At 38.9% G+C, this 26,447-nt stretch overlaps 1 protein-coding gene across 1 annotated transcript in view; it reads right to left on the bottom strand.

Moving 5' to 3' along the window:
• The window catches only part of MSH3 (mutS homolog 3), a 173,184-nt gene that overhangs the window by 67,934 nt on the left and 78,803 nt on the right, over positions 1 to 26,447 (bottom strand). The window contains exons 13-16 of the mRNA XM_055142873.1: positions 14,581 to 14,713; positions 6,267 to 6,454; positions 5,466 to 5,634; positions 1,449 to 1,513 (exon numbers count right to left, since the gene is read on the bottom strand). Coding sequence (XP_054998848.1) covers positions 1,449 to 1,513; positions 5,466 to 5,634; positions 6,267 to 6,454; positions 14,581 to 14,713 — 555 coding nt within the window. The remainder of the gene's footprint in view (positions 1 to 1,448; positions 1,514 to 5,465; positions 5,635 to 6,266; positions 6,455 to 14,580; positions 14,714 to 26,447) is intronic.

Raw genomic sequence — 26,447 nt, 5'->3', positions numbered from 1 at the left:
GACAGGTTTGGGCAGCAAAGGGGAAAAAAAGGCTTAAAGCTAAAGAAACCCATGATTGTGTCTTTAGCATGCTTTGTTAATGGCAATGGACAATAAATAGTTTAATATTTCAATTAATAAATTTATAATTACTCGCATACCATGTCCAAATTTCCTTCCATTCTTAATGCAATGCCTTTATACCATCACAAGCTACTAGTCTCTCTTCTACAACTTAGGAAAATATTATTTTTATCTCTTTTGTACAAATATTAACAGCAGCAACAAACATTCCACAAAAATTATTGCTAATTGGAAGTATATATGTACTTCTCCAACATCCCTTCCTTTTGTTTCCTTTTAGTTCCAGGGTTCAAGCCCAGGGCATGACACATGTGAAGAATAAGCTCTACAACTAAGTATATACCTGGCCCTTCTAATTGCGCATTTTAAATGAGTCCCCTCAGTAGAGTTAATGTTTATCCAAGGAGGAAAGGCAGAGTCTCCAATCTTAAAACTGTTGTCTAATTTTGGTTTTGCTTTATTTGGGGGACACATCAGTTGTGCTGTGGATATGCTCCTGGTTCTGTACTCAAAGATCACTCCTGGTGTGGCTTTGGAGACTATATGTGGTGCCAGGGATTGAAGCTATGTCAGCTGCATTCAAGGCAAACTCCTATAGGCTGTATTATATCTCTCACACCTAATTTTGTTCTTAATTAATTTACTTATATCAAGTCTGCTAGAATTTTAAAAAAGAAATGTAAATAATTATTGTAACTGTGTGCCACAGGAAGTAGTAAGTAAAAATATGTGGAACTCAGGCAGAAAAATCAAACTTCAGCTTCTTGAAAGAAATGTCAGGTATAGCTTTCATCAAAATGTACAGGCAGCCAAATTAATCTTGTTATTGGAGGATTCTCCCCTTTCTTTTTCTCCATGTACTGAAAATACACTCTAAGGTATAAAAGTAAAATAGTAATTTATAAAACAAGAAAATAAATAAGTACAAATAAGACATCCTTTGGGAAAAAAATGTCTTAAAATCAACGATAAGAATGAGTTTTAAATGATTATCGGTTCATTGGTTCAGATATGTAAGAAAACTGAAAGGAAAGACATGATTCTAATATAAACATGTGGCAATTATCAGTTTGGTAACTGTAGCACTGCAGCACCATCATCCCATTGTTCATCGATTTGCTCAAGCAGGCAACAGTAACGTCTCCATTGTAAGATTTGTTTTTATTGTTTTTGGCATGTCAAATGGGCCACGGGTAGCTCAAGCGGGATACTCTTGGTAGCTTGCTGGGCTCTCCGAGAGGGATGGACAAATCGAATCCGGGTCGGCCACATGCAAGGCAAATGCCCTACCCACTGTGCTATCACAACAGTTCAGTAACACACAAATATATTAAGCAGCATTAGAATTCATGACAACAAAGAAAAAAATCGATTTTTATACCTACCTTCCAACTTTAACCCAATCAGATGGTATGCAAGACAAAGCTGAATTCTTTATTTCAATCATAAACTAAAATAAAAATAAATAAAAGTTAGATTTTAAGTGATCAGGTGCAGTAGAATTAACTACATTTACGTCTAATATTTTTAATGCTGCAGAACTGTGTGAAATTGCTCACTAAATATTATTCTAGATATTCATAAGTAAATCCGGTATTGATCTTAGAGTTTATGAACATCTATACTACTAAAGAACATCTATACAACTAAGCAGGGTTTCAATAATTGGGATAAAGTACAATTTGTATTGAACAATAAGTTTCTAGTAAAGGATATAACTTGGCGTGTTAATGCTTAAATTACTGCCAGTTAGAGATAAGATTCAACACACCTTTGAACAGAAAAAGATTTATTATTTTGTGTGTGTGGTTTGGGGCCACACCTAGTGGTACTCAGAGGCTACTCCTAGCTTTTGCTCAATAATTACTGGTGGCAGTGCTTGGGGACCACGCTGTGCTGGGGACTGAACTCAGGCTTTCAGACGAAGACTGTGCTCATCCTGCTGAACTGCTTATCTGGCCCAAGGTGTTACTATAATTTTCATGCAAAGAATCTAAGATCTCTAAAATTATACTCAGAAAGAAACCATGGATAACATCAACAATTAAGAGCACTTCTGTCCTTAAGTGTTTTCTTTGTTTTCACTTGCACCAAATCTACCTTTACAGGCCAACTGTGCTATCAGCCAGCAAGCGTATCTGAAATTACTGGGAAGCAAGTAAAAATCAACTTCTACCACACCTCTCACTTTCAGCACTAGTTGTAATAAATAACCTTTTCTTTCTGCTCATGTTTCTATACTCTTGAAAGAAAGTTCAATGTTTTATTCAAATAAACAAGTTCACTAAATTTGTGCAGAACGAGATCAGAAGCACTGTGGCTACTACTAATTTTAAGATAACTATAAGAACTTTTAGTATTACTAAGCTCCTTAACATTTGAAATATTTAACATCCTTAGCAACAAAATGTTAGCACAGTAACAATCAAGTATCTTTGGTTTCTCACCAAAGACTAAAATACCCACTATTAATAGCATTAGCTTGACTGCTAAAGAAATTTCATCCTAAAATTTTTAGAGCTAATGATATCCCCTTGTATAATAAAGAATTAATGCAATGCCAAATCTCCCACACCTAGTTAAAAAAATTAAGGGTATAAAACATCCCTCTTTGGCTACAAAACATAACTCTAGAGAAAAACCACAAAATGACAATCACTGATGGAAAAGATAAAAAAAAATATAAAACTTAAAAAATTTTGCCTTAAACATTACTTTTTAATGTGCTGTGAGGGTTGGAGAGATATTACAGAGTTAAGGTGCATGTCTTGCCTGAGGCTCACCCCAATTAGACCCCCCAGCATCACATATGGCCCCCTGAGTCAGAAGTGATCCCTAGGCACAAAGCCAGAAGTAAGATCTGAGCACCACCAGGTGTGATCCCCAAACCAAAAACAAAACTTAAAATGTTTTGTGAGATGACATATTGGCCCTCTTCAGAATCAGTTGTTGGAAGAGCTTTGTGAACAAAAACTTTCAGCCCCACTCTGGACTAACATTTGGGAAGGACACAACCCAGATTCTAGAGACTAACCCAAATCCACAATGACTGACACAACTCCCCAGGAGTTATTGCCTAATGGGGGGTTGGCATTTCTGAGAGAAGCCACAACTACCACAGTGGGGTCACTGGTCAGTCAGAGACACTGATTTACTTTAGTAATTTGCTGTAACACTGCAGCCTGCTGGAACGAAAGTCAAATTAGTACCTCAGACATATTACAAAATGCTTGTGGTCCTGGGCCTTTGGGGTACATTCGGAGTATCTGGATCAAAGATGCTGAATCTGCAAATACCTACACTTTGGGAAAACGGAACTATGCAAGAGCCAAACCCAGTATGGAAATAATTAGGAACACCCACATGGACCTGTTGCTAACCCCGTGGGGTCATATCAGATAGGTGTATGTCACCTTTTATCTTTCTTTGGCCCTCAGTCTGTGTACTCAGAATTGTTATCAACTAGCACAGATTCTTCCTTTTCATCACTGGTTTTATAATAAGAAAATTTTCATAAATCACTTTACAAATATTCTAAGAATGAGCAGTGAGGTCTTTTTCTTAAGGGCCTAAATTGCTAAAGAAAAAAGATGGAACTAAAATGGAATATTAATGTACATTTCATTAATGAACGTTCTCACAGCCACTTTCTCTGCTCTGTAGCTCCTGACTTTGTGTCTTAGGTGTTGATGCACGAGATATGTCTTGATTTATTCTAGGAGTCTCTCATGTTCTGCTGGGATCCAATTCTGCCTTATTTAAATGTCTGCTTTCCACATTGTAATACTAGTCAGCTCCTTTTTTAATATGTATGCTTCGATTATTGCTAGTAAGCAAGTTTTATTATATTATTCAACAAATTGCCAGAATAAAGGCAGTCAGCTTAGTTGTTTTGCAAAGTCATGCTTGCTTAGTGAAGACATGAGATACAATTATATATCTGCTATCTGTCTACAGTGGATGAAAGTCAAATAAAAATAATGCGCAAATGATTGTTCTGTTATAAAGAGCTCTGTGAAAAGCACTGAGAAATAACAGCTTAATACAAGTCTAAACAATAGGCTGAATTAATAGTTTATTAAAAGGCAGAAAATCAATAAATATTCAAATAATGATTATCATTTACTGCCGTTTATTATTTCAAATCATATAATTAACAATGTTTTGCTAAATATATGTCAATGTAAATATTTTAAAAATTAGACTACAAAGGCCTTCCCTACTAGAAAAATATCTACTTGTGGGGGTTGGGAGGAGGCACTTGGCAATGCTCAGGGATTACTCAGACTTTGCACTCAGGAATCACTCCTGATGGGCCTGAAGGACCATAAGGGGTGCCGAAGACGGAACCCACGTTGGCCGTGTGCAAGGCCTTTAATCCTTTGAACTATCTCTCTAGCCTGCCACCCCTCCCCAAATATGTAATTTTAAAATGTAGATTAAAAGGTGCATCCTACACAAAACAGTCACATATTTATTAATTTGCTATTATAACAGAGAAGTTGTACCTCAGAGTATCTCAGTTGGAATCTTTATATTTTAATAAATGCAAGATGTAAAAGAAACATGCTTTAGAACTCAGAAGAGGGCTAGAGAGGCAGAAGCACATTTCCAAACATACTTCCTCTTTGTTCTCACTCAGACACATATCAAATGTCAAATAGAAATGCACAGGTATCATCTTATGGAACACTCACTAAAAAAATTTCATTCTTATTTTGGTCTTTTTCTTTGCTTTTTGTTTGGTTGGCAGCTATCCTCCTAAACAATTCCGAAGGAAGCCCTGCCATTTCCTCACTTTGTGATCCAAACAACATGGGTAATAAGCTTTGTAACTGCTCATAGCCTGTAAGACAGAGATCAAAGACTAACTTCTTTCCTCTGGACTCAGGGGGAATTAATTCTGCAAGTTATTGTTCAAAATAATCAAGGATTTCTATAAAATAATTTTAACAGTAGCATTAAAACACACATAAAATCAGAATACATGATTTTACAGAGACTAAATTCAATAAGCAAAACTCTTCTAAAACAATTCCTACCAAAGGAAAGATATTGTGTTTTCAAGAAATAAACAAAATATCTGAAAAACAAAGAACAAAAAGCCAAATCACTTCTATCTGATCCTTAGATTTTTTAAAAAATTTACAGTTCAGGGGCTGGAGCGAAAGCACAGTGGGTAGGGCATTTGCCTTGCACGTGGCCGACCCGGGTTCTAATCCCAGCATCCCATATGGTCCCCTGAGCACCGCCAGGGTTAATTCCTGAGTGAAAAGCCAGGAGTAACCCCTGTGCATTGCCGGATGTGACCCCAAAAAAAAACAAACAAAAAAAAATTTACAGTTCATCGTAGTTTTTCATACCTGAAACTAATGCAAAGTAAATGGTATGCTCATTATTACCTCCTGTCCTGATACTGTTACATATTGCGCACACGGCTTTTTAAGTATTTTCCGAATTTCTTGCAAATGCAATTGGATCTTGTCAGTAACATCTTTAATTTCATCCTTCCTCTTTTTTATTAAAGGAAAATCAGAAAGGTCTTTGAATAATTCAGTTTTATTGCCAGTTCTACAAAATGAAAAAGTGAAAACACACATATTAAACTTTCATAGTATGAATAAAGACCAAAGGGTTGGAAATCAGGAAAACAATGGTTCTAATTCCAGCTCTCATTAAGTAATTGTGGACAAGTTTTTTAACTTCCATGTAGCACACTCATTAATTCTCATGATAAAATTGACAGATTTCTTTGCTATTTCCCCAACTAGTAAAAAAAATGTAATACTGTCTTAGTTCCTTGTGTGATAATAGTAAAATAATTAACTTTTAAAGGAAAATTTTGCTTCTGTATACTTTAATACTTTTAACACCATCCTTGGATATCCAGCAAATGAGTACAAGAAGCTATCTGACATCTGTTTTGTGGTTAATCAATTGTTAGTACTTGTTCTGTCTGTACTTTATCTTGTCATCATGTGATACCTAGAAAAGTAATACATCTGACCAAGATGATAAAATGTCAAGCAGCAAAGTGTTGCTTCCTGCTGCAATACAGAGCTTCTAATATCCATTACACTTCTGTTTCCGATGCAACATTTAACAGTTACTACCTAGAGAAGTTTAAGAATCCATACATCAAGTGATAGGCATATTCTATTATTTCACTCTTTAAAAGGAACAACGAGAGATCTGCTACTTACTTGGCAGCTTGTTCATTCAGTATCTTTAAGTAATGTTCTACTGGACTGAGAATTTCAGGAATTTCTAAAAGACACATCTTGAGCAAGTCTGACTGCACATGGGAATTAACAGCAGGTATTAATGCTTGAAATTCTGATTTCAGGTAATGAAGGGATTTGACAATCAAGAAGAACTCTTGGGTAGAACACTGAAAATAGAAAAATTTCTCTTATGAAACATAAGGTGCATGATCTTTCAGTATAATAGCAATCTTTTAAAATCTAGTAATCCTTTAAAATTCAGAATAAAGATGGCTGTTTTATAAAGTTGATAATTAAAATAAAGTGTCCTCAAGGTTAAGTCTATAATTTAAACACTTCACAAAATATTTTAAAACTAAAGAAAATGCTTTGAGTCAGAGACAGTAAAGTCAACACTTGTATAATATTTTTTTCTTTTGAAAGTACACTAGCAAAAACCAGTAATAAATTATAATGAACAATATCAAAAATCTAAAGGAAAATCCTGGGTAAGAATCAGCAAGATATAGGCACAAAAGAGGGCAAAATTCTCTCCGATATAATACACTCTAACAAACTGACATAGAAAGATGAATAATCCAAAGAATAATGGCTAAGCAAACTTAATATGCAGTTCATAAAAAGACAACATCCAAAAAGCACTTGATTAACCTCAGACATAACTAGGACAGGCCAATTAAATTCAAGATAGCAATTTTCACTTATCAGGATGTTAAAGATAAACAATAACCAAGTTATGCAGGATGCAAAAAAAGGGACACTTTTATATACCATTAGTAGAGATATGACTTCCTTTGATGAGCAATTTTGCACATCTTCACAATAAGAAAGTTTATTACAGCCTTTGACTAGCCAATTAACTTTCTAAAGATGTTTTAAAAACATACCTGAACAAGTAGGAAAAAAATAAAAGCATATATGTGCCCTTCCCCCACCACTCTCTGCTACCCCCCATGTCCCGCCCTGCAAGCTTTCCAGTCTTATTCAGCAATTCACCCCTGAGCTGCTTCCAGCTCAGAGCTCGGGAGTTGCTCCTGGAGAAGGTGAGAGCTGGGGATGGAGAAGGGAAACCATGTGAAGCTAAGGAGTCTTCTGCATCCAAAGATGAGGCTCTGGACCTCTGAACTACTCCCTGGCCCCAATGGATCTACATGTTTTAATAGCCTTGAAATATTAAAAAGGGTAAGTAGAAATTAATATCCAGGCTGGAGAGCTAGTACACAGTGCTATAGTACAGGTGGTTGTTTTGAACCCCACAGACTCCAGTTCAAGTACTCAACACCACATAGGGTCCCTTAGCCCTGCCACATATTACTACTCTGAGCACAGAACCAGGAATGTTCCCTGAGCATCGCTGGGTATAACCCAATGTCACCTCCCAGCAAGCCCCCAAATAAATACATAAGCCCTTATTAAGAAACGTATACACTTAATATATAAAATACCTCTTAAAATTAAAACATCTGTCCTGTATATCTAATAAATGGATAGAAAAGCCTCCAATTTCAAACTAAGTTAAACACATTATTTATGTAACACATTTTATATGCATTTACACAGAATTTCATTCGTGATTCTTTATTATATGCATTTTCTATAAGACTATAAGTAAAATTTCTAGCTGAATACAAATGCACTTTACTCTGTTTACCTCTGAGAGGTGGAGGAAAATGTTTTATTTTACTGTTTACTCCCTTATAACTGTTCCAATTTTTCAAGATGAACATAAATAAATTTTTATATTAGCATTTGTTAGGGTGAACTTATTTCACTCAATTTTGAAACTACAGCTAAAGATTATTTTAGAAGGCATATGCAATAAGGATAGCCAAGAAAAAAGGTCAAAACAATACCATTAAAGCTGTCAAGTAAATTAAAAAAAGTTCTAATTGACTTAGAAGACTAAAGATATTTGGATCTTAAACTTGCCAAGAGGAAAGTAAGATTCAAAGTGAATTATATCAAGAATCCTAGAAAGACTCAGGAGCTGGTGGAACCAATTATCTTTGGAAATGGAAGCCAGCGCAGGGAGAGAAAATAACTGTTTGAAAGTGTTTTTTGGTGTTTTTTTTAAACTGATTTAGATTCTTTGGCTTACAATATCATTAACATTGGTTCTCATAAGCACTTAAATCCCTCAATCCCTGTTCCTCTCCAAGTCACATGCTAAAGACTAGTTTTATTCTTTGGGTAGTAAAAAACACTGGGCATATTAACCAGGTTCAAGCACAGTGAAGCAAAAGCAAGGATTGAAAGAATGGATGGAACCAGGAGGCCAGGGGATAAGACAGGGGGGAGGAAGGACTACAGTGTAGGGAAGATCAAAGGCGAACATGAGGTGGTGCTAAAAGGTGGTCAAGTGTTTTCTATGAAACCCTATCGACAATAGTACAGTAAACACAATGCAAAAACATGCATTTTTAAAGTGGCCCTTGGAGAGGCCAATTGGTGATGGGAGGCAAGGCATTGGAGAAACTGATGGAGGGAAGTGGGCACTCGTGAAGAAGAGGTTGGTGTTCAAACAATGTATGCCTGATACCCAATTATGAATAACTTTGTTATTCATAATAACTAATATAAAAGGAAATAAAGAAAAAAAAGGTTGGAGGGACCACAGTGACAGAGGAACAGGTAGGGCATCTGCCTTGCACAACTTGCCTTGCATACTAGGGATCAGGGGTCAATCCCTGGCACCCCAATATGGTCCCCCTGAGCACCGCCAGAAGTAATTCCTGTATATAGAGGCAGGTATAACCCCTGAGCACTGCTAGGTATCCCCCCCAACCCCCCACCCCTTTGGGGAAAAAAAAAGGTTGGAAATAGGATGCTGAGATTCCCAGTTGTTCCATGCATTGTTAGCTCCGAAAGCATTGTCAAGAGACTGGGAGTGCCCAGGGAATCTAATAAGACCAGAGAAAAATTCTAAATATATTATAGCAAGACCTTACCCAATAGATTGACTAGTGGAAAAAAAAATTAAATAAATGGATGAGCTTCTTTACTCTACAGTTCACTTTATATTTTAAAAGGAAAAGTCAATTATATAGTCTTTCCTTGTGCAAATTTTTTTTTTTTTGGCTTTTTGGGTCATACCTGGAGACACTCAGGGGTTACTCCTGGCTCTGCACTCAGGAATTACTCGTAATGGTGCTCAGGGGACCTTATGGGATGCCAGGGATCAAACCCGGGCCAGCCATGTGCAAGGCAAATGATTTACCTGCTGCACTATGGTTCTGACTCCCTACATTGCCCTTCATATAATGCAAAGACCAAAACAATTAACCAACAAAACAATCACCCAATAAGTACCTAATAAGTAAATAAATAAAACATTTATCTTAGAAAATGAAAGTCAAACACCTAGAGTGAACAAAGCCCAGGTAAGCAAAAGAAAACTTTTTTAAGCAAACAGTAAAATCTCAATTAAATTGAAATCTTCAGTACAAATGCTGTATCCATGAAATAAAAAAGAAGAAATGGATATCATTCTTTAAAAGGAAAAACCAGAGAACAGGAAACTAAATCTTTGATAATTCAGCTATGATATTAGAAAATTTTAAAAGTAGAAGGCAAAGATGACAAAAATTTCCAAAAGTTAAAGCAAAAGAGCAGAAGACAGAAATATCCAAGAAATTTGATCAGTTCCAGTAATAACAGCCTATAAACTTTGTAGATAAGTGTTGATAAATGGTCCATTCAAACAAAAGTCAGGAACTAAAAACAAACATCCTCCATGTTCAACAAAAAAAAATTTAAAAAGAAGGTCTTATACTCTGACAGGTCACTGTCTCTGCCATCCCGATGCTCATCGATTTGTTCGAGCAGGCACCAGTAACATCTCTCATTGAGAGACTTATTGTTACTGTTTTTGGCATATCCAATACATATGGGTAGCTTGCCAGGCTCTGCCATGAGGGCTCCATACTCTCAGTAGCTTGCCAGGCTCTCTGAGAGGGGCGAAGGAATCAAACACGGGTTGGCTGTGTGAAAGGCGAAAGCCCAACCGCTGTGCTATTGCTCCAGTCCACTCTGAGAGGTAAGAAAGGGAAAAGGTTTTCGTGCTCATATAGGATATAAAACTGAAGCAGCAACAGAAGAAGAGTGAAAACCGCAAATGCTTTGCCATCAAGTCCTAGGTGCTTAAGGAGGGTGATTTTCAAGATTCTAAAGCACAACAGCTCAATGGAGCTGCCAGAAAGCTCAGGGTCAGTATAAGGAGCTGCTCACATTCAACCCCATTTCCAGTAGCAAATCTCCCTGGAGGGAGGCGGGAGAAAGAACAGCAAACAGGGGGCAAGTGTGGCAAGCGTCCCACTTGGGTTCAATTCTGGGCACCATATGATCCCCCAAAGCCAAGCAAGGGTAGCCATGGAGACCTCAGCTCTGCTAGGGTAGCTTGAATGTTCTTAGTATCGCAGGGCCTGGGCAGTGAAGCATCCTCAGGCCCTTGCATATAACCACTAGCCTGACTGGCCAGGAGTCACCCGTGTGGACTCTGGGCTGATTGAGCACCACACTCAAAAACACAAACCAAAAAAACTTCCCTGGAGAAGATTCTTGGACCTGAAGGCTAAGGACAGAGACAGGACTGGAACTCTAGCTTAACCTCCAAGCTGAAAATGTGGTCTGGGGCTTCCACCAACCTGGTTAAGAAACTTCTTGCCTACGAAATTCTGGGAACAGTCTTCCTCCAGTATTACTCAGTACTATAATCCTTTAAATGTAGCCGCCAACCTTAGCAGTTATGCATCACTTTCTCACAAATGGGTTCTTGAGCAAAGTTAATTTGAAGTTTTACTACCAAAAGGAACGTTTATTTTATTTCAGGGCTGGCCCACTTGATATCCTCTATTATTATCATCATAAAAATACCTAACTTGTGCCTATTCCGTGACAATTTCTACACAGCCATATGGCCTATGTTTAACATTTTCACAACATTCCAAGAGTGTTCCTTGCCATCTTCTGAGTTTCACATAATTGGCACTGACTGTCCCTAGGATCTCTCTCACCACTTGGTTCCGAGAGCAGACGCTTATTTAGAGAGTTAATGATAAAGAACAGTCCTGTGTTTGGTGATGTGCTCAGCTAAACTAATCTTTAAAAATCTGGTTTAAAGCACGTAGAATTCCTAAAATTGATTTGTTACCAAATCATTTCTAATCTTCACTTTTCAAACCCATCTTTAGAAACATATTTTGTGCAAACATTAAAACAGCAATTGAAATGGCTTTAAAGTGAGTTGTGCGGCTTTAGTATATTTCAAAACTCCAAACTAAAAATCATTCTTGGAGCTGGAGTGATAGATAGTTACAATAAAGTGTTTGGCTGGCATGTGACTGACGCAAGTTGACCCATGTGGGCCCCCCGGGGAACCACCAGGAATGATTCCTAAGCACTGAGCAAGGAACAATAAGCCCTGAGCACAACCAGGTAAGGCACTAAAACCAAAAAAAATAAAGAAGTCATTCTTCTCAGCTTACTGATTACTTTTATTTGTTTGTTTCTGAACCATACCTATACACTGTTATCAGCACCTACTCCTGCCTCTGCACTCAGGGATCACTCAGGGGACAGGGAACCACATGTAGAGCCAGGGTTAGAATCCAGTTAGCTGCAGGAAAGAGGTGCCTTATTTAATGTACTATCTCTTGAGCCCCTAACTTGGTTCTTTTAAAATGAACTGATTCACTACTGTAGAATCTAAACTTTAAAAAACTAAGGGGCCTGAGAACTAGTCAATGGGCTGAGCATTAGCTCTGCATGCTGAAGGTCCAGGTCAACCACTGCACAACATCCCATGTGCCAATAGAATGACCCCCAAGAACAGTAACCCTGAGCCCCAGCGGGTGTGGCTTCCAAGCCAAATAAATATGTAAACAAATTAATAAAAAATTTTAAACCTTCAAATACATTGTTTCAGACAAAAGGCAGTTTGAGATGTTGAGGTGACGGAAAGACATGGTGAAGGGGATCCAAAAATACAAACTCCTGATTATAAAACAAGTTCGTTCTGTGAGATAGCACACAGCATGATGACTAAAGTTAGCAACCCTATATGCTCTGTTCTTGAAAGTTGCTCAGTGTAGATCGTAAAAGTTCTTATCACACAAAAATGAAACGCCTTTGAAGTAAATTTGGTAATGAATACTATGATGAAAATCCATAACATTATACAGATACTGTGTCATTCTATAGTATTCATAGAAGTAGTGTGTTAATGACAATCAAAACACAATATTTAAAATTCATATTTTACTTTGAAAAATACACAAATGCAAACTTAAAGCTTCATAAGTATCAGCCAACCACAATAGCAATTACAGGATCACAGCAGCATGGAATGATATTGCCAACTTATTAGTAAAGATAATTTGACATTGTTCTTTCAATTAGAATTGAAAGTGTTTTGTTACTATTTTGACTTGAAAAAAAATATATGGCAGTAAACCTTTTAAAATAATAAAGGATTGCTTCAAAGCAAGTACTGGAAGATCTGTTGCTTGATAAAAGATAAGAAGCACTGATTAATAAAATTTTTGTAGTGTTTTACCTGTCTCAGAAATCTTTCACATTAAACAGTGCTTCTAGTAATAATTTCAAGAATTTGAATATCATGCTTGTCAATCTCTTACAAATACAAATTTAGAAATGATTTGACATATCTCTGTAACCTCTGAAAAGTCAGTCATAAAAGTCTTAACTATCTGCACAGCCTCTATTACAGGCAACTAACACGACAGCATAACTGAGTAACAGCAGAACAGACCACTGACCACAGAATGAGCTCAAATATTTCTTCCCTAAGGATTAGTATTCCCAACTCTAGCCTGTTCTTTGTTTTCAATTTTAGCTGAAGCATATGGAACAGTTACATAAGCCCTCTTGGGCACTGCAAGTATTCTCAGAATAGTGTATCACTCTCGTATAGCTTTATGGGTGAAAAGGTCTTTAAAAATATATAAAGCCTGGGGCTGGCGAGACAGTACAGTGGGTAGAGCATTTGCTTTGCATGCAGCGGCAGACTTGGGTCAAATCAATACACCCTATATGGTCCTTCAAGACCCTCCAAGAGTGATTCCTGAACTCAGAGCCAGGAGGAAGCTCTGAGCATCGCTGGGTATGACCCAGAATCCAAAACCAACCCACCAACCCCCGCAAAAATAAACAAACAAAAACCAGTGTAAAGACTAATGAAAAATGGGTCACAACTAAGACTTGGGCAAAAAAATGATTCTATTGAAAAGTATTGGGAGCCAGAGATAATACAGAGGGTAGAGTGCCTGCCTCGCACATGGCCAACTTGGGTTTGATCTCGACACCCCATATGGTCCCCCGAGCACCACCTGGAGTGATCCCGAGAACAGAGCCAGGAATAAGCCCTGAGTACTACTAGGTGTGTCCCTGCTCCACACCCCAAATAGACAACCAGGTAGCAACAAAGGGCCAAGGGCAATATAATGGGAAAACTGACCCACACAACTGAGTTGTTGGGGGTGTTGATTGAAAGTGATGGACATTTGATCTTTGGGGGAGGGAAGTGGGTACAGTGGTGATGGGTGTGGTGTTGGTGTTACATGCACAAGGAACTGCTGTTTACAGTATTGTAAACCACAGAATCTGAATATCTTTTGTTTTTAAAAAACATGTTTTTCACTCACATTCTGTATCTAAACTTATTTGCATATAAGGATTACCACAAACAGTACCCCCCATGATCTTTCCATTGTTTAAATCAAATAAAAAGCTGCTCCAAGGTTAAAAGAAATAGACTTCTTTTTAAAAGTCTCACGTCTGAGCGCTTTGAAAATGAAACATGAGACTAATCATATTATAGTACAAGGGCCTCTGTGTGTTTGTGTGGTTGACAGGAGTGGGCATTATTTTTACAACGGGAAAAAAAATAAAAATAACTGTAATTTATGCCACTAAAACTTTTTTTTTTACCTTTTGGGTCACACCCAGCAACGCTCAGGGGTTACTCCTGGCTCTGCACTACTCAGGAATTACTCCTGGTGGTGCTTGGGGGACCAAACGGGATGCTGGGGATAGAACCCAGGTCGGCCAAGTGCAAGGCAAATGCCCTACCCGCTGTATTACCACTCTAACCCCTATGCCCCTAAAACTTCAGAGGATTCATTCCGCATGACCTGCAAGATTTTACAAACATAAATAATAATTACACAATAACCATAATGTCAATGAAATTCTGAGATGTGTTCCACTAATTTTCTGTGCCCTCATGCTGAAGAGCATTCCTGGTGGTTTATGGGTTGATTTCTCCCACACTTACTTTTTTGTGGTAGATGCTACTGAGTCCTCTCTCTATGTCAGGCAGTTTCCGTAGGTGATTTTCTATCTGACCAAACACACTAGATTCTGAATGGAGAACTTCAGATACAGCATCAAGACGAACATTTATTTCCCTGTGAGAATAGAGGAACAACTGAGAAAATGATCAAGCCTCCTTTAGACTTGGCCCCTAAACATCTGCATTGAGAATCTGCACATCTGCTTCGCCTCACTTTGCTAGCTGGATGCTGAGAAGCAAGGGGCAATCTGTGAGCCACATGTTGACTGTCAGCCTGGGTTGGAGAGAGAAGCAGAAAACTCTCCACTCCCATATCCACATGCCAAGAGGATTTTACATTAGTAAGAAGTAAATTTTACCCTAAACCATTGAGAATAAAGGTTTATTTGCTACAGCTGCTGTCATTCTCTTGGCTATAACAGCTGTACAATGGCCAACATCCTTTTCTATTCTGATAGAAATAACTGAGCACCTCAATTAAAACAATTCATTCAGTTGATCAACAGCTTCAGTAAAAAAATGTGGGTAAACCCCCACTTCGCCGCGCTCGCCGCTCCAGTATGACCGAGGAGGACAAGGGAGCTGCTTTGGACACCAGCAGCCCACGGAATAACCTGCAGTATGTGAACTGAGCGTTTCCGCCAGACCACCCGTGTGGGGGCCCGGTATTTCTCTAGGTTTTCCCATCTTATGAGCACCATAAAAGGGTAAAAGACTGTAGCGATAGAATTTCAGGCAGAATTTTCCCTGGACTTTATACAGAAACCCAAAACCGCGCGGCCGCTGCTGTGGCAGCGCGACCTAATATCATCTAATCATCAGCAATATGAAATGGTTCCTTTTTAACAGGTCGGACTTTGGTGGGAAACCCTAACAAGAATAGTAAGTTTTTTGTTGAAATATTGAAGGCAACCAAAATGGTAGCCATCCCTCTAGATTGAACTAAGCCATATCCCCACACCAGCTGAGACGAAATATCCTTCTTTCTCAGGAAGAAACGCGGTGTGGCGTTAACCATAGTATGATGTCCATTAAGTTGACACGGACCTGGTGGCATGGGAATGGGATACAAGGAAATAAAGTATTATGTACATGGAGCAGCGGGACGCTGGTGGAATCTCGAGCCGGGGCCGATACCAGCACACTACTTTTGGTTCCAGAAACTGTAGACTTTCTACCAGACTATCAACTAAGCCAGAGCCCCACGCCAGCTGATGACGGGAAATAACCATCTTTTTCATTTTTTTTCCTTTGTCAGGCAGCGTGGTGAATACTAAACAGGCGTGAACTCGGTGGTGCGGGACGAGGGGGAAAAAAATAGAAAAGCTATGTAACAAACAGGGGGACTTAATATCTTTACATTCTCAGCAATGGAGAACTATCAAATGATTCCTTGACAATAGGACTGTCTTTTTCTCTTTGGGGGGAAACCCCAGCAACAATAGCGAGTTATGTGTTGAAACATAGAATGTAACCAAGATAAAGCGTAAATGAAGTGAAACTTATCACTTAAAAGGGCGGGGACAGGGAAGGGGGGCGGGAGGTATACTGGGGTGGCTGGTGATGGAATAGGGGCACTGGTGAAGGGAAGGGTGTTTGAGTAGTGTATAATTGACATAATCCTGAAAACTATGTAACCCTCCACATGGTGATTCAATAAAATTTAAAAAAAAAAATGTGGGTGAACTGATCAACTGTTTCACTGAAATGGGATTAGGCATCCTGACAGTGATAAAATTATGGGAAATAAAACTGATTTATCGGGGCTGGAGAGATAGCACAGCGGGTAGGGCGTTTGCCTTGCACGAAGCCGACCCGGGTTCGAATCCCAGCATCCCATATGGTCCCCTGAGCACGGCCAGGGGTAATTCCTGAGTGCAGAGCCAGGAGTAACCCCTGTGCATCGCCAGGTGTGACCCAAAAAGCCAAAAAATAAAATAAAATAAAATAAAAAATAAATAAAACTGATTTATCAATGGCTACACCCTAAGTGATGGACCATTTGGGAAGAAATGGTGGAGTTCTGTCAATCTAAAGTAGAAAACTGGCTGACTAATTGTGTCCTAAATGAGACAGTCAACAAGTTTATAGGTACTAGAGACGGTCTAGTGCCTATAAACATCAAAAGCCTATACACTAGGCCCTCATTCACAGTTGTTGGGAATTTCATCTCGTTCAACCTCTATGGAAAAGCTGTATGAAGATTTCTCAAAATAGTAAGAATAGAACTCCCATATGTCCCAATACCACTCACCCACAAACACAGAAACATTACTTTGAAAGGCTATCTGCACACCTACATTCGCTGCAGTGCTTACTATAATAACCAAGATATGGAAACAACCGAGATGCTCAATTATGGAGGCATGTATCAAGAAGTTGTGGTAACTATACACAATGGAGTACTTTGCATCTGAAAGGATGAAACATGCATTTGGGGCCTACATGGATGGAACTAGAGGTATTATAAGTGACAGATATGGATGATCACTCTCATAGTGGGATTTAAAGTCATATCGAAAGGGAGTAACAAATGGTCAATAACTGGAGAGCCAAGAGAACACAGACTCGAGTTTGTGGGGTAGTGTGGGTAGGTAGGAGGGTGTTGAACAGGATCTTTGGGACCTGGATGGACGGAAGTAGGTACTCCAGTGGTGGATGTGGTACGCAAAAGATGTATGTATGAAAGCATCACTAGTAGTACTGTAAATCACAGTAGCTCAGTCAACATTTTTTTTTAATTTTTTTGTAGTGAGTCACAGTGAGGGTACAGTCACAGATTCACACCTTTTCGTGATTGTTTTTCCCTCATGCAATGTTCAAGAGCCCATCCCTCCACCAGTGTCCGTTCTCCACCACCAATGAACCCAGTATCCCTCCCACCCCCCATCCCATCCCCCCTGCCCCACCTCGCCTCTGTTGCGGGACATTCCAATTTGTTCTCTCTCTCTCCTTTTGGGTGTTGTGGTTTGCAGTAGGGGCACTGAGTGGCCATCATGTTCAGTCTCTAGTCTACTTTCAACATGCATCTCCCTCCCCGCTTAGGATCTCCAATCACATTTTACTTGGTGTTCCCTTCTCTATCTGGGATGACTTTCCCCCAGCGTGTGAGGCCAGCCAGCTTCCAAGCTATGGAGCCAACCTCCTGGTATTATATACTACTATTCTTGGGTCTTAGTCTCCTACTCTGTTATTCTATATTGCACAGATGAGTGCAATATTTCTATGTCTGTCCCTCTCTTTCTGACTCATTTCACTTAGCATGATACTTTCCATGTTAATCCACTTATATGCAAAGTTCATGACTTCATCTTTTCTAACAGCTGCATAGTATTCCATTGTATAGATGTACCAAAGTTTCTTTAACCAGTCATCTGTTCTTAGGCACTCGGGTTTTTTCCAGATTCTGGCTATTGTAAACAGTGCCGCGATGAACATATAAGTGCAGATGTCATTTCAACTATACTTTTTTGTTCCTTCGGGATATATTTCCAGAAGTGGTATCGCTGAATCAAATGGAAGCTCAAGGATGGTTTAACATTCGGAAATCAATCAACATAATCCATCATATCAACAAAAGTAAAGATAAAAACCATATGATTATATCAATAAATGCAGAGAAAGCATTTGACAAGTTCCAGCACCCGTTTATGATGAAAACTCTTGCCAAAATGGGTATAGAAGGGACTTTCCTCAAGATAGTCAAAGCCATCTAACACGAACCTATGGCAAGCATTATCATCAATGGGAAAAAACTAAGGGCCTTTCCTCTAAGATCCTAAGATCGGGGACAAGACAAGGATGCCCACTCTCACCACTTCTCTTCAATATAGTACTGGAAGTACTAGCAATAGCCATTAGGCAAGAAAGAGATATTAAGAGCATTCAGATAGGAAAGGAAGAAATTAAACTCTCACTATTTGCAGACGATATGATACTATATCTAGAGAAGCCTAAAAGCTCTACTAAGAAACTCTTAGAAACAACTGACCTGTACAGTAAGGTCGCAGGCTATAAAATCAATACCCACAAAACCATGGCCTTCCTATATGCAAACAATGAGACAGAGGAAAGGGACATGAAAAAAGCAATCCCGTTCACAATTGTGCCCCAGAAAATCAAATACCTTGGAATCAGCTTAACCAGGGAAGTAAAGGACCTCTACAAAGATAACTATAAAACGCTACTCCATGAAATAAAAGAGGACATGAGGAAATGGAAACATATCCCCTCCTCATGGATAGGGAGAATCAACATTGTCAAAATGGCAATACTCCCCAAAGCATTATACAGATTTAATGCGATTCCTATAAGGATACCCATGACATTCTTCAAAGAAATGGACCAAGCAATCTTGAAATTCATATGGAACAATAAAGGCCCATGGATAGCTAAAAAAATTCTTGGGAAAAGATGATGGGAGGCATCACCCTCCCCAATCTTAAACTTTACTACAAAGCAGTAACAATTAAAACAGCATGGTACTGGAACAAAGGCAGAGCCACAGACTAATGGAATAGAGTGGAATATCCCAACACATAACCCCAAATGTATGATCATCTAATCTTTGATAAGGGGACAAGAAATGTGAAGTGGAGCAAAGAAAGCCTCTTCAACAAATGGTGCTGGCATAACTAAACAACCACATGCAAAAGAATGGGCTTAGACCTCGACCTGACACCATGCACAAAATTAGATCAAAATGGATTAAAGACCTCAACATCAGACCACAATCCATAAGGTACATCGAAGACAAGGTTGGCAAAACCTTCCACGATACTGAAGCTAAAGGTATCTTCAAAGATGACACAGAGCTAAGTAATCAAGTAAAAACAGAGTTAAACAAATGAGACTACATTAAACTAAGAAGCTTCTGCACCGCAAAATACACAGGGACCAGAATACAAAGGCAATCTACAGAATAGGAAAGGATATTCACCCAATACCCATCCGATAAAGGATTGATATCAGGGTATACAAAGCACTGGTTGAACTCTACAAGAAGAAAACATCCAACCCCATCAGAAAATGGGCTGAAGAAATGAACAGAAACTTTTCCAAGAAAGAGATACGAATGGCTAAAAGGTACATGAAAAAATGCTCTGCATCACTAATCATCAGGGAGATGCAGATCAAAACAACCATGAGATACCACCTCACACCACAGAGACTGGCCCACATCCAAAAGAACAAAAGCAACCGCTGTTGGAGAGGATGTGGGGAGAAAGGGACGCTTCTACACTGCTGGTGGGAATGCCGACTGGTCCAACCCCTCTGGAAAACAATATGGACGATTCTCAAAAAATTAGAAATTGACCTTCCAGTCAAGATTTTTTTAAACCCTATACAACTAGGAATAATGACTATATTTTGATAATAATGGCTTTAAAGGTTCATACTAGTAAACATAGCTAAAAGACAGTGGGGCGTCAATTAATTTTTGAATGCACACATGAATAAACAAACATAAATAAACATAAGCGTTTTGGGAGGAAAGGTGAATGAAGAAACTATATATACATTTGTCTATCAAAAATAAATAATTTCTATCTTTGATAGATAAATGTCTATCTTCACTGATGTGAGAGGGCAAAGCTTCTATCAAAATTCTGCATAGGTGATTGTTGAAATGAGCACTAGCAATGACATATTTTTATCTGAACTATCCTATAAAATTCTGTCTGCTCATCAATCAGATACAAATGTTGTCTCATTTTTATTCCATTTTTTTCTCAGGCTGATACTCTATGATACAGGCATTTGGTTTAGCATAGTAGAACAGAGCTTGATCAAGTGACCTCTTAAATTCATCTACTTCTCTGCATCTCTACCACCATTAAACGTACTAAGTAAGAAATATTCCTTGCAAAGATTACTAAAAAATAGCCTTCCAGCTTTCCTCCTCATGTTCACTTCTGTCCTCTTTTTAAATCCGACCTCTATACAGGCTACTGCCAGAGTGAATTTCCTAGAATCCAAATTTATTCATGCCCTTCCTTTATGGACTTAGAAATAACTTAGGTTCAAATCCATAATCCTTACCTAATCTACGAGACAAATGATTTCTGCTTACTTCTCATGTTTCACTTTATATCATCTGTTACTCTTCTCACTCTAAGTTCCAGGATCTTCATCCAATATCCTGATCCCTCCAATTTCTCTGACATTAAGGCTTTCCCCTTTTCTGCTATTCTGTCCTGAAACACTCTTTTCCTCTTTCCTATCACCTACCAGCACCATCTTTTTTAAGCAAACTCCTACTGAACCCTCCCAAGAAAGCTTTCAAAAATTCACTAGAGCAGACGTTAGCCTTTGCTACCCTTTCCAAACTACACTGTTTTCCTTTCACAGTAGAAATCATAACTGTATTTTTCTCTTGAGTGTCTTTTCCACTAGACCACCAGTGGAAATAAATTTTTTAAAATAAAATTTTTTCAGTGGAGGTGTCATATGGTCCCCTGTAGACTCCCAGAATATTTAACAAGTGAAATTCATATGAGAGAGGGAGGGCACATGGCACAAGATAAGATAGAATAGGAAGAATAGGAAGAAAACAAGGTCAGAAGGGACCCAGAGTGAAAATAGGTTGAGAAACACTGCAGAAAATCAAACATTCAGTGAGAACAGGAGACACTTCTTTATTCCCATAGTTCCAAGTTCACAATCAACTGTTCTTAGATTCAGCCCAATTAAACTCCAAAGACAAAATATAAAGTAAGACAAGATGAGAATATTTTTTAGTGGTTAAATATTTCTTGCATAGGGTTTGTTGTGAATAAAATAAATCAATATTTTACCCGAACGTTTACCAAAGTGCTATACAAATATAGCTTTATTTTAATAACTCACTCCTGCATAAATGAAAGATTAAACCAATTGAAAGAGACTAAATTGATGCTACAGATGGTATGAGGACACATAAAATAATCGCTTCTGTGAACATATAAAACAGCCTACAAAGATAGCTACTCACACAGAAAATAAAAAGATTGTCTGAGATATGGAAAGATAAAAGCAAAAGAGATTAATAAAAACCTAAATCATATTCATGAAGTCTACCAGAAGATTTTTAAAAATAGGTATAAAGCTATAAATTCCTTCGAAATAGACTGAAAAGGTTGTGCCATCTGGGCACCAAAAAAAGTTGGTTTGCCATCTGGGGAAAGACAAAAGGTAGAAGGGCTTAATTTGAAGTCCAATGCAGGGAAAACTTAAGTACATGTCCATGAGGTATCATTTTGGTTTTGACCCAGCCTTCATTTTCAGGATGGCTCGCAAGTTAAAATCTTAGGTTAGAAAGGCAGGTAAATGTCAGATCAAGTCCAATGTAATATTTGCCAGTCATTTAGCCGTGCCCTAGTTCCTTCATCTGTAAAATCCAACAACCAGTTCGATTACAGATACCACATGGTCCCCTGAACACCACCAGAGTGACTCCTGACCCCAAGCAGTCCTCCACCCCCCTCTTAAAGAATGTCACAGGCACTTACAGATGTTTAACACAGGCAGAGAGATGAAAGCATGGGCGACACTATTTACCACACACTTCTCATCTATGTAGCAGGTAGAATTTCACTTTTTTATCCTATAAGAATCAGAATGCAAAATAAGTTTTTAGAAAGATTTTTTGTTTTGTTTTGTAGTCACACAGGCGGTGCGCAGGTCTTACACCCGACTCTGCTCAGGGAACACTCAAAGTGGTGTTTGGGGGATTATACTGAAGTGCTAGGATTCAGCCATGGTCTGCTAAGTGCAACGTAAATACCTTATCCCCTGTGGTATCTTTCTGCCTCCCATAAAAAAAAAAAAAAAAACTTTTAATTAAATTTTTTTAAATAAAATGCTTGTATACCATAAACTTGTTTAAAACTGTGAAAACTTGGTAAAATAACTGCGATAAAACAGCATACTAAACCATTGGAATAGAGAACAGTTATTGTGGTTAAATTATTCAAAGAGATTTAGAGGCTATATAAAAAAATATAAGAAATAGCACTGAGATGACAATAAAGACATCATTCCAAAATGCCCTATTGCACTCTAGCCGATCTTACACTATACATAAATGGATAAACAGAAGGCACCTGAGTTATTTCATGACAACAAAAAAGCATTGGACTCTTGAGTTTCTAGGGGGGACAAAAGATTCTTCTTTACCACCAAAGAAGCAAGGACACAATGTGGGTGGCACTGGAGTCCTTCACATTTGCAGGTGAACTGGGTGATGACGCATCTGTGTGTGAGAACATCAATCAAAAGCACAGTGCATGACCTGCAGCTACTGTCTCTATAAAAATATATGGAGAGTTTGTACCTGCAAGTTGCTATTTGTGCAGAAACATCTTATGAATCCTAATGTAACATTACTTGGAAGAAAAAAGTACAAACTGCTGAGAAGTGGCCGGTTTTTTCCCTTGTGCTGTACTCAGGACATACTTCTGGCTCAGTGCTAAATCCTGGTAGTACTCAGGAGACCATATGCAGTGCTGGGAATTAATTCTTCAAGGCAAGCACCTTACCCACTGTGCTATCCCTCAAACGCATGTTTTAAATTTTTACTGAAGTTCTGTTATAAAATACAGCTGCTTGTTTCACTCGGGAAGCCGTCTCAGAGCAGGGTGGGTGAGAGCCCTCCCCGTCCCAAGAGACCCAGCACCAGCAGCCTCCAGAACTCAACCGCCACCATACTCACGGCCACTCTCCACACACTCGGGCTGAGCCTCACCCACAAGAGAACCCCAGAACACCTAGGTGTACGGGACTCTGTGACTGAGAACTCTGGGATCAGTGGGACCGGGAATGGAGATCCTCTGCCCGTATCCCCCCGTCTCCAGCAACTCAGCAGTCACGCCCATAAACCACCTCTGGCTGGTGCCAGATAATCTCTTCATTGGCCACCAGCCAGATCTCATGTCCTTCTCTTAGGGAAAGGAGCATAGCATGACGCTCACCATAACCATGCCACCAGACCCCGTACCAGGCTGTTCCACTCAGGGCGCCCCAGAGGAGGATGGATACACCTGCAGCTGAAAACCTCCAGAACTCAACCACCACCATGCTCACAGCCACTCTCCACACACTCGGGCCAAGCCTCACCCATGAGTGAACCTGTTCCTGGACATTTTATAGGACACACCCTACCGAAACTCCAAGAGTACCTCACCACATCTTATGGGGTTCAAAGTAGTAGGCAACCAATCTAAAAGGAAAATATTTTTTCTTTTCATATATATATATATATATATACATATATATATGTATATGTGTGTGTGTGTGTGTGTGTGTGTGTGTGAGAGAGAGAGAGAGAGAGAGAAAGAGACTTGTTGTTACTGTTACTGTTTTTGGCATATCGAATATGCCACGGGTAGCTTGCCAGGCTCTGATGTGCGGGCAGGATACAATGAAGATGTTACTGGTGCCCGCTCGAGCAAATCGATGAACAACAAGATGACAGTGCTACAGTGCTACATATATATATATATATATATATATATATACATATATATATATATATATATATATATATAAAAGCACACAAGGCTCACCCTTTAACAACATGATCTCCTATTGAAGGGCTTAATGGCCCCTAGGTGATATACAACAATCTTCACACTCTTCTAAAGATATTTTTTGCAGCATTTTCAGCAGTTTTTCATAACAAACAATACAAAATATATTATTTTGGTTATGCTTTGGGGCAGGGACTCTGGGGTTCAGAATGGAAACATCTGAAATATGGTGGTGGGAAGGTGTAATGATGGTGAGATTGGTCTTTGAATATTAAATGTAATCAGATATTGTGAACTACTTTATAAAGTACAAAATTTTAAATAAATAAATAAAATATAGCTGTTATGAGTGAATTAAGGGTTATGGAAATAGAAAAAAGATTAGAAATATAGTCCCAGTTTGATCAATCCCCTGTGCTACATGGTACTTGAGCACTGCTAGTTTTAGCCCTGGAGGTCCCCCTACCCACCAGCCAAAACACCAATGGGGTGGCCCTAGTGGTGCAGACAGCTCAGAGCCCAAGCAATACCACATTTTTTCAACTTAATAATTAATTAAAATTAATAATTATTAATTAATTAATAAATAATTAATTAATTATTAGTGAATCACTGTGAGGTACAGTTACAGACTTACAAACTTCCGTGCTTACATTTCAGTCATACAATGGTCAAGTATCCATCCCTCCACCAATGCCCATTTTCCACCACCAATGGTCCCAGCATTTTTCCCACCATCCCCAACCCATTCCCCGTCCTCCCACCCACAATACCACATTTTAAAACTCTAGCACTAAGTGAGGTGGGATGGCTAAATATCTGAGAGTACTCCTACCCCACAGCAGGAAAAAAAAGAGAGAAAATTAAAGTTAGACATTAATATAATGGTCATGCAAATATGGCAAAATCAACCATCTAAATAGCTTTCTAGTAGAAATGTGAGAGGGCCTACAATTACTTCTATTTAATTGTTATAAAATACAGCTGCTTGTTTTTTACCTAGCTTTTTTTTTTCATATGCATTATTTGTTCATTCACTTGAAAAACAACTAAGTGCAGGGCTGGAGCAATAGCACAGCCGGTAAGGCGTTTGCCTTGCATGCAGCCCACCCAGATTTGATTCCCAGCATCCCATATGATCCCCTGAGCTGGTGCAGGAGTAATTCTTGAGTGCAGAGCCAGGAGTAACCCCTGTGCATAGCCGGGTGTGATCCAAAAAGAAAAAACAAACAAACAAACAAACAAAAAACAGCTAAGTGCTTATAAAGTTCCAATTGTAGAGGTAGCAGAAGACAGAGTGTGAGAGTACGGCTGTAGGAGCTCTAAAGCTAAGCATGTCAGAAATGCAGAGAATGCAGCAGTTATGAGTTTATCCTGGGAGGAACAGCAGCCAAAAGCTAATGTCTGCATTAAGAACAGTGGCAGATGACTGATCACATGGCTGTTTCAGCAATCCAGGGACGTGACTCTGAGGATCTGAGCATGGATTCAGGACAAAGAATTAGAAAAAAAAAAATCACAGTTTCAGAAGATGTCAAGGAGAGAAAATTAAGCAAATTATGACTGACTAGATGAGGCAGGCGGGCAGCGGGAAGTATGTTTGGATAAGGAGATCTTCCATGAAACCTTCCACAAATATCATACAAAAAGCTTCACAAACCACAGGTTTTCTACTATGTATAAAATTCCATTTGGAAGAGCGAGTGCTAATACTTCTCTTGCTGCATGATGCATTTTCTCCCTGCAGTGCTGGGAATCAAGCTCATGCAAAGGAAGTAATCTACTACTGAGCAACATGCCTGCATCTACTAGTATACATATATGTTATTATCAGTTACTTTTATGGAGGCATTGTAGGATAATACTGGTTCTTCATTTCTCCCTGGTCTCAGGGTGCTTAGGCTTATTGGGTTACACCATTCACAGTGCTCCAAAGGCACTGCCATGCCTCTGTGTTTATCTTTAACTTCTCAGTGCTCTGCTTCCCCAACCATTTAATCACCTATTTCCCCTAAGTAGTACCTGTGACGTGTAAAGTCAAATTCCTCAGAAATCTCTGATTTTGTATTTGTAAGTGAAATATTGCTTTTCTCCTTCTCTTATGTCCTTTTGCACAGTGTACTTCAGAGTAATGTCCTTTTTTTTTATAGACAAAGGAAGACAGTTAATGCTATGCTTTTGTAACTTGGGAGTTGATTAACTCCGGATATATTCATTCCTGGGCATCTGTTTTCTTGACTTAAGCCTCAGTTAACCTTAGTTGCCAGCACCCTAAGAGCTGGGTCCCGACGAGGAGCTGGATGGACCCAGGGCAAGCTGTGAGCTATCCTAGCTTCGAAA

The sequence above is a fragment of the Sorex araneus genome, chromosome 1 (assembly GCF_027595985.1).
Source record: "Sorex araneus isolate mSorAra2 chromosome 1, mSorAra2.pri, whole genome shotgun sequence".
Taxonomy (NCBI): Eukaryota; Metazoa; Chordata; class Mammalia; order Eulipotyphla; family Soricidae; genus Sorex; species Sorex araneus.
This window is presented reverse-complemented; position numbering and strand designations above follow the sequence as displayed.